Genomic DNA, 18594 nt, shown 5'->3' on the forward strand with positions numbered 1-18594 from the left:
GTCACCACACCTTAAAAAGGATATTATAGCTTTGGAAAAAGTGCAGAAAAGAGCAACTCGAATGATAAAAGGGTTGGAACACTTTCCCTATGAGGAACGGTTAAGGCGCTTAGGGCTCTTTAGCTTGGAGAAACGACGACTGAGGGGTGACATGATTGAGGTTTATAAGATTATGCATGGGAAAGAGCAGGTAGAGAAAGAGGTACTTTTCTCCCTTTCTCACAATACAAGAACCCGTGGGCACTCCATGAAATTGCTGAGCGGTCGGGTTAGAACGGATAAAAGGAAGTACTTCTTCACCCAAAGAGTGATTAACACTTGGAATTCACTGCCACAGGAAGTGGTGGCAGCTACAAGCATGGACGGCTTCAAAAGGGAATTAGATAAGCATATGGAGCAGAGGTCCATCAGTGGCTATTAGCCACAAGGTATAGATAGGGACTCTGGGGCAAGTGATGCTCTGTCATCTTGGTGCTTGGGGGGGGTCAACAGTGGGAGGGCTTCTAATGTCCTGGCCCCACTGGTGGACCTCCTGATGGCACTGGTATTTCTGGCCACTGTGGGATACAGAGTGTTGGACTGGATGGGCCTTTGGCCTGATCCAACATTGGCATCTCTTATGTTCTTATGTTCTTATGACCCAGCAGCCTTGGTTCCACCACCTTGCTGCAGTCTCTCAGCACTTTTTTTCAGCACAACTGCTTTTCAGACAGAAGCAAGGCTTCCTATTGCCATCTCCATGGGGAATGCAAAATTGATCAGCAAGCATGCTTTTTGGAGGCTAGCCTGAGTAGTTTGCCTCTCCTTTTGGTTCCATGGTAGCCTTCAGAATCCTCAGGAACTGTTTGGAGCTTCAGTTTTTCGGTATCAATGATAAACCTGAACCTTTTCTCAACTGGGTTCAGATGGTCTCCAGAGTCATTCTGATGTGACACCATTTGTACTGACAGCACTTACCACATTAGGCTAGGATCTGGGAGCCCCAAGTTCAAACGCCATCCTGTGAGAAAACTTGCTTTGACCTTGGGCCCATTTCATTTTCTCCCCCTTATATTTATAAAGGATATCGTATGTTTCTACTAAAAACAGGTGCCCCATGGCAGAAAGTCTTTGACATGCTATGACAATTTCACACACTCTCAGGATTCTCATCGTCGTCTTTGCTGAACAGCCCTTTTCTTTTGTCTCCCCATGTTATCAATGAAAGAATGGCACAAATCACAGGTAGGTGGGGGAGCAATGTCATACTGTGTGGAAGGATAATCCTTCTGAAGTTGGCATTAGAAAATTTTACCAACTTTGGGGTCCAAATTACTCCCACCTTAAGGCTTTTGTATCTAAAATTCTGTCTATGTTTGGGACAAGCTTTGTCCGTGAATACCTCTTTTCTGCAATAAAAAAAGGTAAAGGTTCCCTTGCTCGAAAGCCAGTCGAATCCGACTCTAGGGTTGCGGTGCTCATCTCCGTTTCAAAGCCGAAAAGCCAGCGCTGTCCGAAGACGTTTCTGTGGTCATGTGGCCGGCATGACTAAGCACCAAGGCGCACGGAACGCTGTTACCTTCCCACCGAAGTGGTCCCTATTTATCTACTTGCAATGTCTTGCTTTCGAACTGCTAGGATGGCAGGACTTTTCTGCAATAAATGCCCATAAATCAAAAGTATGTTCTCAGCTTACAGATACACACCTGAACAGCATACTTAAAATTGCTGCAGCTCAGACACTGACTCCAGATTTCGATGCAATAATTCAGAGCAAGAGGGGTCAGTTATCAAAGAATGTTAAAGAAATGTTTTAAGCATGTTTGTATTTTTAGTAAAAAATTACATTGTTAATTAGGTTTCCCTGTGTCTTTTCTGAAGTTTATTATCTCTGGTACCAGGCATTACATTTTGTCACATCTGGCCCTCGTAACAAATGAGGTTGTCACCTCCGAACTAAGCAGTTACATGGTTTCTTTTTGTGTGGCTTCTTAGATGCTTTTGAAAACTGCCACACTGACGAAATCTCTTTTTACACTCTGGGCATTCAAAGGGCTTCTCTCCTGTGTGGATTCTTAGATGCTTTTGAAGACTGGAACTGCAACTGAATCTCTTCCCACACTCTGAGCATTCAAAAGGCTTCTCCCCTGTGTGGGTTCTTGCATGCAGTTGAAGAGCACCACTCTGACTGAATCTCTTCCCACACTCTGAGCATTCAAAAGGCTTCTCCCCTGTGTGGGTTCGTAGATGCTGCTGAAGATGAACACTCTGACTGAATCCCTTCCCACACTCTGAACATTCAAAAGGCTTCACTCCTGTGTGGATTCTAAGATGCTTTTGAAGACTGGAACTGCAATTGAATCTCTTCCCACACTCTGAGCATTCAAAAGGCTTCTCCCCTGTGTGGGTTCTTACATGTTTTTGAAGATCACCACTGTGACTGCATCGCTTCCCACACTCTGAGCATTCAAAACGCTTCTCTCCTGTGTGGGTTCTTACATGTTTTTGAAGATGGCCACTGCAATTGAATCTCTTCCCGCACTCTGTGCATTCAAAAGGCTTCTCCCCTGTGTGGGTTCTTAGATGCTTCTGAAGATGGCCACTGCAACTGAATCTCTTCCCACATTTTGAGCATTCAAAAGGCTTCTCCCCTGTGTGGGTTCTTAAATGTTTTTGAAGATGTCCACTCCGACTGAATCTCTTCCCACATTCTGAGCATTCAAAAGGCTTCTCCCCTGTGTGGGTTCTTGCATGCAGTTGAAGATGGACACTCTGACTGAATCCCTTCCCACACTCTGAGCATTCAAAAGGCTTCTCCCCAGTGTGGGTTCTTTGGTGAACAAGGAGCTGTGATCTGTATCTGAAGTACTTTCTGCACCAAAAGCATTTACGTGCATTTACTGTACTGTGCTTTGGAAAATGTATATTACCTTTTCCTCCTATAGAGAATGTCATTCCAGTCTCTGAGCAAATAAATAGCTTCTCTCCTGAGGAAATCTTTTGGTGTCGAACAAGGTCTGATTTCTCTACGAATCTCTTGCAGGTATAAGGTTTATCTCCTGTATGTGTTCTTTGATATCTAAGGAGTTCTGCTGTATGAATCATGGTCTTTTCAGACTCCAACCATTGATGGGTCTTCTTTCCACTGTGCATTCGTAAATGGACCAGTTCCTCATCTTCTTCATTCCTCTGATCATTTCCTGCTGGAATAAAAAAAAGAGATCCTGTTTTAACCCAGGCAAAGGGATCTGATCTGCAATCAAATTTCCATCTGCACTCTAAATATTTCAGTGGCTTCTTTCTGCTGTATAATGAAGTACACAATAATATACACTTTCAAAGTACATTAAGCCTCCTGCATGAGAGATGCTTGGTTTGGACTCCTCACTTGTGTGACTTTTAAAATAAGGGCTGTGTGAAGTAAGGGCTCTTTTCCAACTGAAGCGCTTTCTACCCTGCAAGCAATTATATTGTCTGAAAAATGATGCTCATTCTCTGACTGAAGGTTTTTGCAAGAGCCACACTTTCCTTTTTCCCTGGAGCGGATTTTCTAGTTAGGATGGAGGTTTTTGCTCCTTCTATTTTTGATTGACATTTTTTCTTGGTCTGGGATTTCATGGAAATCCCCTTTGTGGCAAGGACTGGGCTTATCCCTCCTCTTACCTGCATGGCTTCCCTCCTGCCTCTGTGGTCCATCTCCATAGTGTCCTTCAGCATCTTCATTCTTGGCTTTTTCCAAAGAGAACCCCTGGAATTCCCCAGCTGTCTCCTCTACATCTGCTGCCGGAATTAAGAGAGAGTCTCAATCAGCCCCCACGCAAGAAGCCAAGGGACTAATCAGGCACAGGCTCATGAAGGGGTGTGCAGTTCTTGTGTCAGGTCTTCTTTCCTCCCAAACTGAGATGCTGGTCACATCTTATCCCTGTAGAGCTGTTTTTTTATTCTGCCTCTCCCTCCTCTCCCCAGACTCCCCAGATGTAGTTCAAGGGAAAAGGTGGCAAAGGATCCTTCCCCCACCGTTCCCCTTTGACTTGCCATGCAGCTCTTTTGATTCTCTGAACCTGACCATTACATACAAGAAGCTATTAAGATATCTGCTCCTTCAACTGAACTGAGAGTTTCCTCCTAGTTGTGAAAAGAGCCAGTTTTCAGTCTCCCGAAAATACATATTTTCCAGATGAGGGGGAGAAGACAGGAGCTCACCAAGTGAACTCCACAGTTCAAAGTAGGACCGCCCCTCCCCCGTTCTTGAAAAAGGTGCCAGTTCTTAGGGGGGCAGGTAATGACCAATGAGAAAACCAACCCTGCAGTGTAGGGGACACCCCCTCTGGTTTTTGGAAAAAATGCCAGGGGGAAAGTAGTGACTAATAGGAAAACGAACCCTGCAGTGCAGGGCTACCTCTCTCAAGGTCAGAGCCATTTTCTTGCTATTTCTGAGCCAATTTCTTCACCTCAGCCAGGCCTCTCTATTGTCAAATATGTAGCCGTGTCTTAATCATCCAGGAATTTCTGCCTTTCCTAAAAGCACAGAGTCAGCCTGCCTCTCTGGAATGAAGGGTGTCTTATTGTCAGCAAGAGAGAGAACCAGAAGACTGGTCATCAGGCCCCAAGGTCATTAACTTGTTACAGAAGAGTAAGGCCCTTTGGAATCCCATCTCAGAGGAACACGCAGTGTCAAAATTTTCAGATAAGACCCCAGAAGAGTGTCTTATTCCATCCTCCCCAAACACCTGCAATACGCAGTAAACACACAGGAAGCGTGCAGATATGCACGTGTTCAGCATGACCAGGGTGACATAATGTAAGTGTGGGAAAGTTAAGTTTGGCAGACCCTTAGAGCGCAGCAAAGAGTTGTCATCACTGTCAACCATCTTCCCTGGGGACAGTTTCAGTGGGAATCTCTTCAATAACACATGGTTCTGTCCTCTTGCGGTGAGGACTGATTCCCCTGAACACCACAGAGGGTGCTGTGTGATTTGGCTGAAGCCACTTACCCCTGGGTTTCAGTGTTAATTGGTGGGACTACCCGCTATAGGCCACCCCTGCAAGGTAGTACAGCTCCAAGGAAAGCACTCAGACCCATCTCCACCTAAGAGTAAGGCCTGCAGGCATCCAGGGGACTGCTGTAGGAATGTTTTGATGTGCCTTTGGCCTCGTCCAGCAGGGCTGTTCTAAGGTAAAAAACCCCCCCCCATTTTTCTGGAATATCCAGTATTTAAGGACAGTACAGCCCCTCAAGAGCCACAGCTGAGCTCAGTCCCAGAAGGAGCTTCCACGCCTCCACATTCCAGGCCCCAGAAGGCCTCCCCCCCTCCTTACTCAGCAGGCTTGATCATTCTACCAAACCAAGAGTTGCTTAGAAGAGGAAAGTTCCCATGGGTATTCCTTGCCCGTTCCCTTGACATAACTGTGAAGGATACTCACTTGCAGCCAGTTCTTTTGGGAAGGAAATAGTCTCTTGAGATCCTCCTGAGAAACTCTCCAGCCATTCTTCAGACACAAGGCCTTTGTCTGTCTCCATCACAGTCTCTCTTACATTCCTGCCTTCTTTAGTGGGGGGGGGAGGAGGAAGGGGAAGAGAGAGAGAGATCATTCCTATGTGGGGAAGGAAAGAAGTCCAAGGAAGAGGAAAAATTCTCCTGGAAGGACGGAAACATGGTTGAGATGAATCCCAGAATCAGACCACTATATGGGGGATGGATCTTAAACAGATCACAGACAGAACCGAGGGTATAATCTCATTTCAAGGAAGGGCATGTTTATGAATGTGAGAAGACTATCTTCTGGCTAAAATCTATCTTAAAAACTATACATCTTACTGCTTTGTAGTATCCTCAGATGGTTTTCCTTGGGTGCCTCTTACCCATCCATCCAACAAATCATCTAGGTCCTTCCACTTGGACAGCGTGGCCTGCAGTAGTATCCAAGCACCCAGAGAAACAGCTGTCCATCATCTTAAACAAGCTTCCAGTCAATAAGAAAATCTGCTGTGTATTTTTCTTTTCTTCCTTTCCTAATACTCCCAACCCAGTCAAGGGCTAAAAAGCTAATTAACACCTGATGCATGGGAGATCAGGAAAAGAAGAAAAAAAACTTACAGATCCATTTTCCAAGGCCACCCTCCAACTGGCTCATTGTTATACTGGACTCGACATTATTGCTGGAGAAGCAAAAAAGGCTTTCTCCCAGCTCAGCCTAGCTTGAAAAATGGCCCCTTCCCTTGATATAGCTGATCTGGCCGCCAGGACCCATGCCATGGTGACATCCAGAGACTAGACTACAGCAATGCACTGTACACTGGTCTCCCCACTAAACCAACTCAGAAACTCCAGCTGGTGCAGAACACCAGGACTCCAGATGGAGCAGGCATATTACTACCCTTCTGCGGTCCCTCCACTGGCTGGCCTGGCCTTCTCGGTAAGGGCCCCCAGGAATGGTCTGCCTCAGGGGGTTGGGAAGGCACCCACACTCCTGGCTTTCCACAAACTAGGCAACATTGAATTGTTCAAGAGGGCTTTTCTAAACAAGCAACATTGAATTGTTCAAGAGGGCTTTTCTAAGCAAGCAACAGGGTAAAGGTAAAGGTAAAGGTTCCCTTGCTCGAAAGCCAGTCGAGTCCGACTCTAGGGTTGCGGTGCTCATCTCCGTTTCAAAGCCGAAGAGCCAGCGCTGTCCGAAGACGTTTCCGTGGTCATGTGGCTAGCATGACTAAACACCAAGGCACATGGAACGCTTTTACCTTCCCACCGAAGTGGTACCTATTTATCTACTTGCAATTTCTTGCTTTCGAACTGCTAGGTTGGCAGGAGCTGGAACTAGAGACGGGAGCTCACTCCGTCATGCGGCAACTCGGGTCTTGAACAGCTGAACTACTGACCTTCCAACAGCCTGCAGTTCAGCGTCTTAACCACTTAAGCCACCGCAGCTCTCTAAGCAACAGGGTAGCACTGGACAAAAGGCTTCACAAAGTTTCTTGGATAAGTCATTATGTGGTCTAAGTTACTGTGTTTAGTTTGCTGTAAGTTGGATCCTACAAGGCCATTTTGCAGCATTTCATGGGTCATGTAAACATTTCTGCTTTCCTTCAACACTGTTTTTCAGATTTCAGGTCCGTCCTGGTCTGGAACCCAAACTCTGTTCCATAGTTTACTGAGTGTATTGAGTCCCACTAAATGGCGGACTATAATTAATGTAAATACGTAAAATAACGTAAACAATCCCCTCCCCTTCCTTGGAAACTGCAGATGGGGAGAGCACTGATCAAAAACCGCGGTATTTGGACCGCCACTCGTCATGAAGCATTCCGATCCTGTGATCATATCCGGCCTTTCTGCCTAGGCCTCCCTCTTACCTCCCTGGCTAAAAATGTATTTCGATTTATAAAATTCAGATCCCCCATTTCAGCCCCTGCCAGGGGCAACGCGTGGGCGACGAACAAATGAAACATGCTTCAGAAAATTGTTTTAAAACGATCTAACCCCTCCCGAAGGATGAGATAGTTAGGCAGTGTCATAGATGCAATGAGCATGAAATTGAGCCAACTTCAGAGGACGGCGGAAGACAGGAAGGCCTAGCGTGATCTGGTCCATGGGGTCGCGAAGAGTCGGACTCGACTGTGCGACTGAACAACAACCAACCCCTCCCGAAGACAGACTATAGCAGAATGTCTGTCTTCCAACACTGAAATGACTTACTTGGACTAAACATTCCCAAGGATCCGCTTCAAGGCGCCTCTCTGTTGCATTCCCGAAGCCCTCCCCGTTCTCTTTCCCTATTCAGAAACAAAGCCCGCCTCCCCGCCCCGTTCGGCCTCTCTAGCAAACCGCTCAGATGTTTTAACCCTTTCAGAGCTGTAGAGGAAGGAAAGGGCCTTCCTTGTCTTCCCAACAGAGAGCAGCACCCAGACCTCGCTGGGCGGGACTTGAGTCCAGCTGCCCTTATGCAGCTCACTGGGGTTGCTTTGGAGTAATTCCGCACTGAGTTGCACTCCCGGAGAATCCCAGGCTGTGCAGGCATCTGTTGGGTGGTGGTGGTGTTAAATTAGAAGAAGAAGAAAAAAGAAGCAAACTGAAGCCAGCTCAGGCTGAGCAATCCGAAGCAGGTCTGATCAGCAATCTCTTCGGTGGGGCTTGCTCACTCCCAGCAAAGTGGCTTTCGGATTGCATTGGAAACCAGCGTTCTTGTAATAAACCTTCCCTGTTTCTCAAAACATGGGTGTTTTCAGGCCGAGGGGGTCTAAGGAAAGCCCCCCCTTCGGGATGTACTAAAAGGAAGGACAGGATTGGTCACTGGAAACAATGGGAGAGACTTGAAGGCCCATTGGAAATAATGGGAGCCAGGAATGCAATTGACTTGCATGGGCTTCCATTGAAATATATTGCAGTACAAGTGGAGTTGCAATAAAAATGCGGAATGGATTTTCCATCAGGTCTCTGGTCGCATATACACTACACTGGGACTGGAATGACAGCCCCTGGGAGTAGCATGAGTGTTCTGGGACTGGATGGAATGAGAGGCTCTAGAGTGGAAGGACAGCCTGTGGGGGTAGCAGCAGTGTTCTGGGAGTGGAATGACAGCCCCTGGGGGTAGCAGGAGTGTTCTGGAATTGGAATTACATGCCCCACAGTGGAATTACAGGCCCCACAGGCCCCTGGGAACAGCCCTTGTATAAAAGTGAAGATTCCATCATAGGGTTTTGTGAGTGGGTGAATTCCTTAGATGACCATATTAAATATACCAGTTTGGTGTAGTGGTTAACTGTGCGGACTCTAATCTGGGAGAACCAGGTTTGATTCCCCACTCCTCCACTTGCACCTGCTGATGTGACCTTGGGTCAGTCACAAGCTCTGGCACAGCTGTCCTTGTGGCAGAGTTCTCTCAGCCCCACCCACCTCACAGGGTGTCTGTTGTGGGGAGGGGAAGGGAAAGGAGTTTGTAAACCGCTCTGAGACTCCAAGTGAAGGGCGGGGTATAAATCCTATCTCTTCTTCTTCTTCTATACTTGGCAGTTCAGCTTGCAGTAAATTAATTTTCTTGACACTGTTGTTTATAAATCTGACAACCATACACTGGTGGTGAAACCTTATAAAAAGCCATCTGACAAAAATACCTACTTACATATTAGTTCTTTTCATGCCACTCATTTGCGGCACGATATCACTTATGGCTAGTTTTTATGTGTCAAAAGGAACTGTACTAGTCAAACAGAATATGAACTGGAAAGCAATGAACTATGCAGGTAATTCACAGAATATGAACTGGAAAGCAATGAACTATGCAGGTAATTCACCGCCAGAGGCTACCCTAGACACATTGTAGAAAAAGCTAGGTCTCGGGCCGCTTTATTACTGAGAAATAGTTTATATAACAAGGACAATAAAGCAGTAGATAAGGGCATACATTGGGCCATGGACTATATGTCTTTATCTATATCTATTAAAAAAGCGGTCTTCAGTTTATGGAAGCTGGTAGATGATATTCCTGGATGCGCTTCACCTCCCACTATTGGCTATCATAAAACAAAGAGCATCAAAGACTATGTGGTAGGTTTGGATTTGAGGAAATCTAGGTCCCCCACTGGTCTACCCCCTGGGCACCACTGCTGTGGCCATTGCAAAATTTGCCATATGGCCATTGAAGGGGAGACCATTATGAATCCAGGACATTTTCCACATGCACAACCTCCAATTTAATTTATGTAATTTTATGTCCATGTCCACGTGTGTATGTGGAAAAAACTGTGTCATATCAAAGTTCGGGTGCTTGAACGCATTTTCCGCATTAGGCATAATAATTTAGATGCTGCTTTAACTGAACATTTTATTCAAAACAATCATGCTTGTGATGATTTTCATTATTCAGTTTTATTTGTTGCTAATACTACTGTTCACCTCCCACTATTGGCTATCATAAAACAAAGAGCATCAAAGACTATGTGGTAGGTTTGGATTTGAGGAAATCTAGGTCCCCCACTGGTCTACCCCCTGGGCACCACTGCTGTGGCCATTGCAAAATTTGCCATATGGCCATTGAAGGGGAGACCATTATGAATCCAGGACATTTTCCACATGCACAACCTCCAATTTAATTTATGTAATTTTATGTCCATGTCCACGTGTGTATGTGGAAAAAACTGTGTCATATCAAAGTTCGGGTGCTTGAACGCATTTTCCGCATTAGGCATAATAATTTAGATGCTGCTTTAACTGAACATTTTATTCAAAACAATCATGCTTGTGATGATTTTCATTATTCAGTTTTATTTGTTGCTAATACTACTGTTAACATAAAGAAGGTGTTGCTGCAAGAAGAGGCTAGATGGATATACCATTTGAATTCACTACTACCTCATGGGTTAAACTCGGAACTAGATCTTAGTTGTTTTCTGTAATCATAACTGTACTATGTTAGTTGTAAGTTAGAACTTTGGCATAGAATGTAAATCTCCTCACATCTGGTATGGTTCCCACAGAGTAGTTTTTTAAAAAAATAACACTGTCACTTTAAACATTTTTATAATGTTCAGCCACGGCTGCTAAGGCTTGACACTGAGTATTTACTTTTAAGAAACAAAAGAAACTGTTGGTCTAATGTGTGAAGGAAATAATGTAGATGGTATTTTACAGTTGAGTTTTTATAAATAGAAAAAAACACACATGGATATATTAGCACTTTAACTGCTGTTTGTATAGGCAGACCGTGGCTGGTAGCAATTAGCAGTGGAGACTTTGGCTTCTAGAATCCAGCTAATACATTGTGAAGACCTTGGGTTCTGTTTTTAGAGAGTCAACATGGGATGTTTCCTTCAAGAAATGTGACAGTTTTGAGTGTAATGGTTCATTATGAATTTTTAAAGCTACACTTATAATTGAATGTGTATTTTCTTCTTTCTAGAACGTAAGAACATAAGAGACGCCAATGTTGGATCAGGCCAAAGGCCCATCCAGTCCAACACTCTGTGTCACACAGTGGCCAAAAATACCAGGTGCCATCAGGAGGTCCACCAGTGGGGCCAGGACATTAGAAGCCCTCCCACTGTTCTAATTATAAGAATTGTGATTGCTACACGCTCAGATAAAGCAATTCTTGTGAAACGGGTTTATATTGTACAGTATCCATTGTGTGAGAGCGATAATAGAACAGAGTTTTCTACAGAATTACTACAGTAAATGATTTTTGTAAATGGACAGTAAATGATTACTGTACAATAAATGATTATTTGTACAGTAAATGATTATTGACTCTTCATTGTTTTTGTCACGGATGTTGTGGTTGGATTTCTACCTCCTCCCATGATCTCTCATTTTTGGGACAGATATTAGGCTGAATGGCCTGTAACTTCCAGGTTTTTCTCTGGGCTGCTTTTTAAAAATTGGTGTAATATTTACTACTCTCCAATGTTCTGGTACAGTGGTTGAATTTAAGATAGTTGATTTAATTACCCTTATATGTAATCTATCTCACCTTTGAGGTCCCGAAGGAACTCTTGGGTATATACAACCAGGACCTGGAGATTTATGTTTTTAATGTCCCCCAATAGCTTTAGACCTTCATCTCTCATCACCTCAATTTGGCTCATTCCTTCAGACTCCCTTCATGAAAACACTGGCTATGGCCCCACACTTCGCACAGTGAACTTCAGAAGCCAAAAATTAAATGAACTTCTCTGGCCTCTTCCTATCTTCCTTTAGCAATCCCTGTATTCCTTGGCCATCCAAAGGCCCAGCCCTGGCTAGTTCCCTGCTCCAGATACATATTTACAACCTGCTCCTCAGAATCTCTTTTTGCATGTCTGATTAGAGACTTGTGTTTCTTTTACCAGAGACTATGGTTCCTTCAGCTCAATTCATTTGGGCAGACCTTCTACTTTTTAAAGAAACCTCTTTACATTTTATAGCTTCTTTGACTTACCTTGTTAACCATGCAGGCATTCTTTTAGACTTGGCAGTGCCTATTCTAAACTGTGGAATGCATTCTATCTGGGCTTCACTTAGTGTGCTTTTAAATAGCTTCCAAGCATCCTTTAGGGACCTGACCCTCTGGTGTTTTCCTTTCAGCTTCCTTTTAAGCATTCCCCTAATTTTTGAAAAGTCCCCTTTTGAAATGAAATGTTACTGTTTGGGACTTTAGGGGTAACTGTCCATTGACATGAATGCTGAACTTAATAGCATTGTCATCATTGTTCCCAATCAGTGCAACACCTCTACATCTCTCACCAGGTCTTGAAACCCACTCATAACCAAGTCCAAGATCATTAACCCTCTGGTTAGCTAGAAGAATGACCAAGTATGACTGAGTGGAGCCATACTTTTTCTAAGCCTTTCAAAGTAAACTTTCCTTTGGACTGTTCTGTTAAAGAAGGATGACAGAGATGTGGGATGGGAACACTTTCCAGTACTTTCTTTTTCTGCGATAGCATTTCCATTTCTAAAGATTTCTTGTTTCCTAAAATTAACAGTGAAGGGATGCCATTGCCAATACAATATTAGGTCAGCGTCGCAGTTTCCATACTATAATGAGTATTGTTCAGGTAAGATGTTGGCTGCCATTTTGGGGTTGCGAAGACATTTGTGCCTTAGTTACCAAATATTCACTGTTTCTGGACAACTTCTTTTCTAAGCATTGGGGGAACACTTCCTGACTTTACTGGGCTAATTTTTCACTATTTATTGTTTTCTGCCTAGCTTTCCATTGGCTGACAGTGCATCTCAGCATGAACTGAATGCCTTGCCAGCCCACTGAGCAACCACAGGGAGGCTTTATACCCCTGGAACTGGCAGTTAAAATGCACCTGTAATCTCTTCCTTAGTTTGGAAAAATAGTCATTAAATAGTTCTTTTATTTCCTTCTGTGCAACAAAGCTAGCGGAGATGACGGTATCCCAGCTGAGCTATTCAAAGTCCTAAAAGATGATGCTGTTAAGGTGCTGCACTCCATAGGCCAGCAAATTTGGAAAACACAACAGTGGCCACAGGACTCGAAAAGGTCAGTTTACATTCCAATCCCAAAGAAGGGCAATGCCTAGGAATGTTCAAGCTACCATACAATTGTACTCATTTCGCACATTAGCAAGGTCATGTTGAAGACCCTTCAGCAGTAAAGGGATAGAGAACTGCCAGAAGTACAAGCTGGGTTTCAAAGAGGTAGAGGAACTAGAGATCAAATTGCCAACATTCGCTGGATTATGGAGAAAGCAAGGGAGTACCAGAAACACATCTACTTCTGCTTCATTGACTATGCTAAAGCCTCTGAATGTGTGGCAAGTCCTTAAAGAGATGAGAGTACCACACCACCTCACATGTCTCCTGAGAAACCTGTATAAGGGTCAAGAAGTGACAGTTAAAACAGGACATGGAACAACTGATTGGTTTAGCATAGGAAAAGGAGTACGACAAGGATATATATTGTCACCCTGTTTATTTAATTTATATGCAAAGTACATCATGTGAAATGCCAGCCTGAATGAATCACAAGCTGGAATAAGATTTCCGGGAAAAACATCAACAACCTCAGATATACAGATGATTACCACTCTAATGACAGAAAGTGAAGAGGACCTAAAGAGCCTCTTGCTAAAGATGAAAGAAGAGAGCACAAAAGTTGGCTTGAAACTCAACATCAAAACAACTAAGATCATGGCATCTGGCCCCATCAATCCTTGGCAAATAGAAGGGGAAGTCATAGAAGCAGTGATAGACTTCTCATTTCTGGGATCCAAGATCACTGCAGACAATGACTGTAGCCATGAAATTAAAAGACACCTGCTCCTTGGGAGGAAAGTGATGGCAAACCTAGACAGCATAATAAAAAGTAGAGACATCAGCCTGCCAACAAAATTCCGTATAGTCAAAGTGATGGTATTCTCAGTAGTAATGTATGGCTGCGAGAGCTGGACCATAAGGAAGGCCGAGCACCGAAGAATACATTATTTTGAATTATGATGCTGGAGAAAACTCTTGAGAGTCCCCTGGACTGCAAGGAGATCAAATCAGTCAATCCTAAAAGAAATCAACCCTGACTGTTCCCTGGAAGGACTGATACTGAAGCTGAAATACTTTGGCCACCAAATGAGAAGGGAGCACTCACTGGAGAAGATCCTGATGCTGGGAAAGATTGAAGGTAAAAGAAGAAGGGGACAGCAAAGGATGAGATGGTTTGACAGTGTCACAGATGCAACAAACATGAAGTTGAGCACATTCCGGGGGACAGCCAAGGAGAGGAGGGCCTGGCGTGATGTGGTCCATAGGGTTGCAAAGAGTCAGACTCGACTGTGCAACTGAACAACAAAAAGCACAGCAGCTAGTAAAGGGTTCAGAAGCAGACAGCACTGTAGTTCCTACAGAGGTTACAAATGGAGGAGAGCCTTCAGAACCATCAGGAATTGTTTGGAGCTTCTATTTTTCAGTATCAGAGATATACCTGAAACTTTTTTCAACTGGGTGCAGACTGTCACTGGAGTCATTCTTATGTGACACCATTTGTACTGACAGCACTTAACACATTAGGCTAGGGTCTGGGAGCCCCGAGTTCAAATGCCATTCTGCCGGAAAGCTTCCTTATGACCTTTGGCCCATTTCATTCTCTCAGGCTTATAAAATGTCATAAGCCACTCTGAGTTCCTGTTGGGGAGTTAGATGGTGTACAGATAAACCCCATACCCATCATTTTAAAGTGAATCTTACCTTTCTACTTAAAACAGGTGCCCCATGGGACAAAGTCTTTGATGTGCTATGACAATTTCACCCACCCTCAGGATTCTCTTCATTGTGGTCTTTGCTAAACAGCCCTTTTGTTTAATCTCCCCACCTATCAAAGGATGCCACAAACAGTAAGTAGGTGGGGTGCAATGTGATGCTGTGTTGAAGGACAAGCCTTCTTTATGAGAGCCAGTTTGGTGTAGTGGTTAAGTGTGCAGACTCTAATCTGGGAGAACCGGGTTTGATTCCCCACTCCTCCACTTGCACCTGCTGATGTGACCTTGGGTCAGTCACAAGCTCTGGCACAGCTGTTCCTGAAATAGCAGTTTGTGTCAGAGTTCTCTCAGCCCCACCCACCTCACAGGGTGTCTGTTGTGGGGAGGGGAAGGGAAAGGAGTTTGTAAGCCGCTCTGAGACTCCAAGTGAAGGGCGGGGTATAAAGCCAATCTCTTCTTCTTCTTTAGTTGGCAGTAGGAAATTCTCCCCATATTGAGATCCAAATTACCCTCATCTTAAGGCTTTTGTTTCTAAAATTCTGTCTATGTTTGGGACAATGTATATCTGTGAACAGTTCTTTGCTGTGATAAATGCCCATAAATCAAAAGTACGTTCTCAACTTACAGATTCATACCTAGACAGCATACTTAAAATTGCTGCAGCTCAGAGACTGACTCCAAATTTTGATGCAATAATTCAGAGCAAGAGGAGTCAGTTATCAAAGACTTAAAAATATGTTTTAAGCATGTTTGTATTTTGAGTAAAAAATTACATTGTTAATTGGGTTTCCCTGTATCTTTTCTGAAGTTTATTATCTCTGGTACCAGGCATTACATTTTATGTCACATCTGGCCTTTATAAAAAAAAAGTTCAACACCTCCGGGCTAAGAAGTTACAGGGTTTCTCTTTGTGTGGATTCTTAGATGCTTTTGAAGAGTGCCACACTAACGGAATCTCTTTTTACACTCTGGCATTCAAAAGGGTTCTCCCCTGTGTGGGTTCTTAGATGATTTTGAAGGTTGGAAAGGGAACTGAATTTTTCCCCACACTCTAAGCATTCAAAAGGATTCTCCCCTGTGTGAATTCTTAAGATGATTTCGAAGAGCACCACTGAATCCATTCCCACACTTGGAGCATACAAAAGGCTTCTCCCTGGTGTGTTCTTAGAAGTTTTTGAAGATTGCCACTGTAACTGAATCTCTTCCCACACTCTGACATTCAAAAGGCTTCTCTCCTGTGTGGATTTTTAGAAGATTTTGAAGACCATCTCTCCAACTGAATCTCTTCTCTCATCCGGAGCATTCAAAAGGCTTCTCCCCTGTATGAGTTCTTAGATGCTGTTGAAGAATGTCACTCCGACGGAATCTCTTCCCACACTGTAAGCATTCAAATGGCCTCTCCCCACTGTGTGTTCTTCGGTGCTGTTGAAGATTGCCACTGCAACTGAATCTCTTCCCACACTCTGAGCATTCAAAAGGCTTCTCCCCTGTATGGGTTCTTAGATGCTGTTGAAGAGTGCCACTGCAACTGAATCTCTTCCCACACTCTGAGCATTCAAAAGGCTTTTCTCCTGTATGGGTTCTTAGATGCTGTTGAAGATTGCCACTGCGACTGAATCTCTTTCCACACTCCGAGCATTCAAAAGGCCTCTCCCCTGTGTGGGTTCTTAGATGCTGTTCAAGATGGCCACTGCAAGTAAATCTCTTCCCACACTGTGAGCACTCAAAAGGCTTCTCTCCTGTGTGGGTTCTTAGATGTTTTTGAAGATTGCCATTGTGACTGAATCCCTTTCCACACTCTGAGCATTCAAAAGGCTTCTCCCCTGTGTGGGTTCTTAGATGTTTTTGAAGATCGCTGCAGTGACTGAATCCCTTCCCACACTCTGAGCATTCAAAAGGCTTCTCCCCTGTGTGGGTTCTTAGATGCTGTTGAAGAGTGCCAATGCAACTGAAACTCTTTCCACACTCTGAGCATTCAAAAGGCTTCTCACCTGTATGGGTTCTTAGATGCTGTTGAAGAGTGCCAATGCAACTGAATTTCTTTCCACACTCTGAGCATTCAAAAGGCTTCTCCCCTGTGTGGGTTCTTAGATGCTGTTGAAGATGGCCACTCTGACTAAATCTCTTCCCACACTCTGAGCATTCAAAAGGCCTCTCCCCTGTGTGGGTTCTTAGATGCTTTTGAAGGTGGCCACTGCGACTGAATCTCTTCCCACACTCAGAGCATTCAAAAGGCTTCTCCCCTGTGTGGGTTCTTAGATGCTGTTGAAGATGGCCACTGCAACTGAATCTCTTCCCACACTCTGAGCACTCAAAGGGCTTCTCCCCTGTGTGGGTTCTTAGATGTTTTTTAAGATCGCCACTGTAACTGAATCTCTTCCCACACTCTGAGCATTCAAAAGGCTTCTCCCCTGTGTGGGTTCTTAGATGCTGTTGAAGATGACCACTGCAACTGAATATCTTTCCACACTCCGAGCATTCAAAAGGCTTCTCCCTTCTGTGGATTTTTTGGTGCACAAGGAGCTGTGATCTGTAGCTGAAGTACTTTCTGCACCAAAAGCATTTATGCACATTTACTATACTGTGCTTTGGAAAATGTATATTACTTTTTTCTCCTTCAGAGAACACCATGCCAGTCTCTGAGCAAATAAATAGTTTCTCTCCTGAGGAAATCTTTTGGTGGTGAACAAGGTCTGATTTCTCTGAGAATCTCTTGCAGCTATAAGGTTTCTCTCCTGTATCTGATCTTTGATATCTAAGGAGTTCTGCTGTGCTAATCGTGGTCTTTCCAGACTCCAGCCACTGATGGGTCTTCTTTCCACCATGCATTCGTAAATGGATTTTATACTGGGATTGATCTGAGAAGTTCATTCCACACACCAAGCACTGGCATGTTTCCTTTACCATGTGAGTTACTTCTTGGAAATCCCACCCTTGGCAAGGAATGAATTTACCCCTCTTCTTGACCATGTGGTTTTTTGTCTCCCTTTTAGGCCCTACTTGATTTCTGAAGTTTCCTCTCAAGTCTTCATTCTTGAGTTCACTTGGTGATTGAGGATGTAGCTCCTCATCCTCCTCATTCCTCTGAGCATCACCTGCTGGAATAGAGAAAGAGATCCTGTTAGAACCCATGCAAAGGAGTCTGATCTGCAACCGAATTTCCATCTGCACTCTAAATATTTCAGTACTTCTTCCTGCTATACACTGAAGTGTACAATAATATACACTTTCAAAGTACATTAAGCCTCCTGCACAAGAGATGCGTGATTTGGACTCTGACCATTTATGTGGCTCATCACCTGTATGACTTTTTTGATATGTAGTAAGGGCTCTTTTCCGACTGAAGTGCTTTCTGCACTGCAAGCAATTATACGGTTTCACTCCTAAGGGAATTTGTGTCTGCAAAATGACATTCATTCTCTGGCGGAAGGTCTTGACAAAAGCCATACTTTCCTTCTCCCAGGAGTGGATTCTCTGGTTAGGATGTAGGTCTTTGGCCTTTCTCTTTTTGATTGACATTTTTTCTTGGTCTGGGATTTCATGGAAATCCCCTTCGTGGCAAGGACTGGGCTTATCCCTCCTCTTACCTGCGTGGCCTCCCTTCGGCCTCTGTGGTCCGTCTGCACAGTGTCCTTCGGCATCTTCATTCTTGGCTTTTTCCAAAGAGAACCCCTGGAATTCCCCAACTGTCTCCTCTACACCTGTTGCTGGAATCAAGAAAGAGTTTCTATCAGCCCCCACGCAAGAAGCCAAGGCACCAGTCAGGCATAGGCTCATGAAGGGGTGTGCATTTTTTGTGTCAGATCTTGTTTCCTCCCAGACTGAGACACTGGTCACATCTTATCCCTGTCAGGCCTTCCTGTTGAGCTGTTTTTATATTCTGCCTCTCTCTCCTCTCCCCAGACTCCCCATATATCGTTCAA

At 44.2% G+C, this 18594-nt stretch overlaps 1 protein-coding gene and 1 pseudogene across 1 annotated transcript; both read right to left on the reverse strand.

Moving 5' to 3' along the window:
- Nucleotides 1-1628: 1628 nt before the first annotated feature.
- LOC107120696 (gastrula zinc finger protein XlCGF17.1-like) lies at nucleotides 1629-15792 on the reverse strand. The gene is made up of 5 exons (XM_015423465.1): nucleotides 15637-15792; nucleotides 6390-6465; nucleotides 3643-3759; nucleotides 3104-3182; nucleotides 1629-2671 (listed from the first exon to the last, which is right to left on the reverse strand). Exons 1-5 carry the CDS (start codon nucleotides 15790-15792, stop codon nucleotides 1936-1938), a joined length of 1164 nt encoding a protein of 387 aa, XP_015278951.1. The 3' UTR covers nucleotides 1629-1935.
- LOC107120697 lies at nucleotides 15467-17191 on the reverse strand (annotated as a pseudogene).
- Between the last annotated feature and the right edge of the window lie 1403 nt (nucleotides 17192-18594).

The sequence above is a fragment of the Gekko japonicus genome, unplaced genomic scaffold (genome assembly GCF_001447785.1).
Source record: "Gekko japonicus isolate JY-2015 unplaced genomic scaffold, Gekko_japonicus_V1.1 scaffold2304, whole genome shotgun sequence".
In the NCBI taxonomy this organism is placed as follows: domain Eukaryota; kingdom Metazoa; phylum Chordata; class Lepidosauria; order Squamata; family Gekkonidae; genus Gekko; species Gekko japonicus.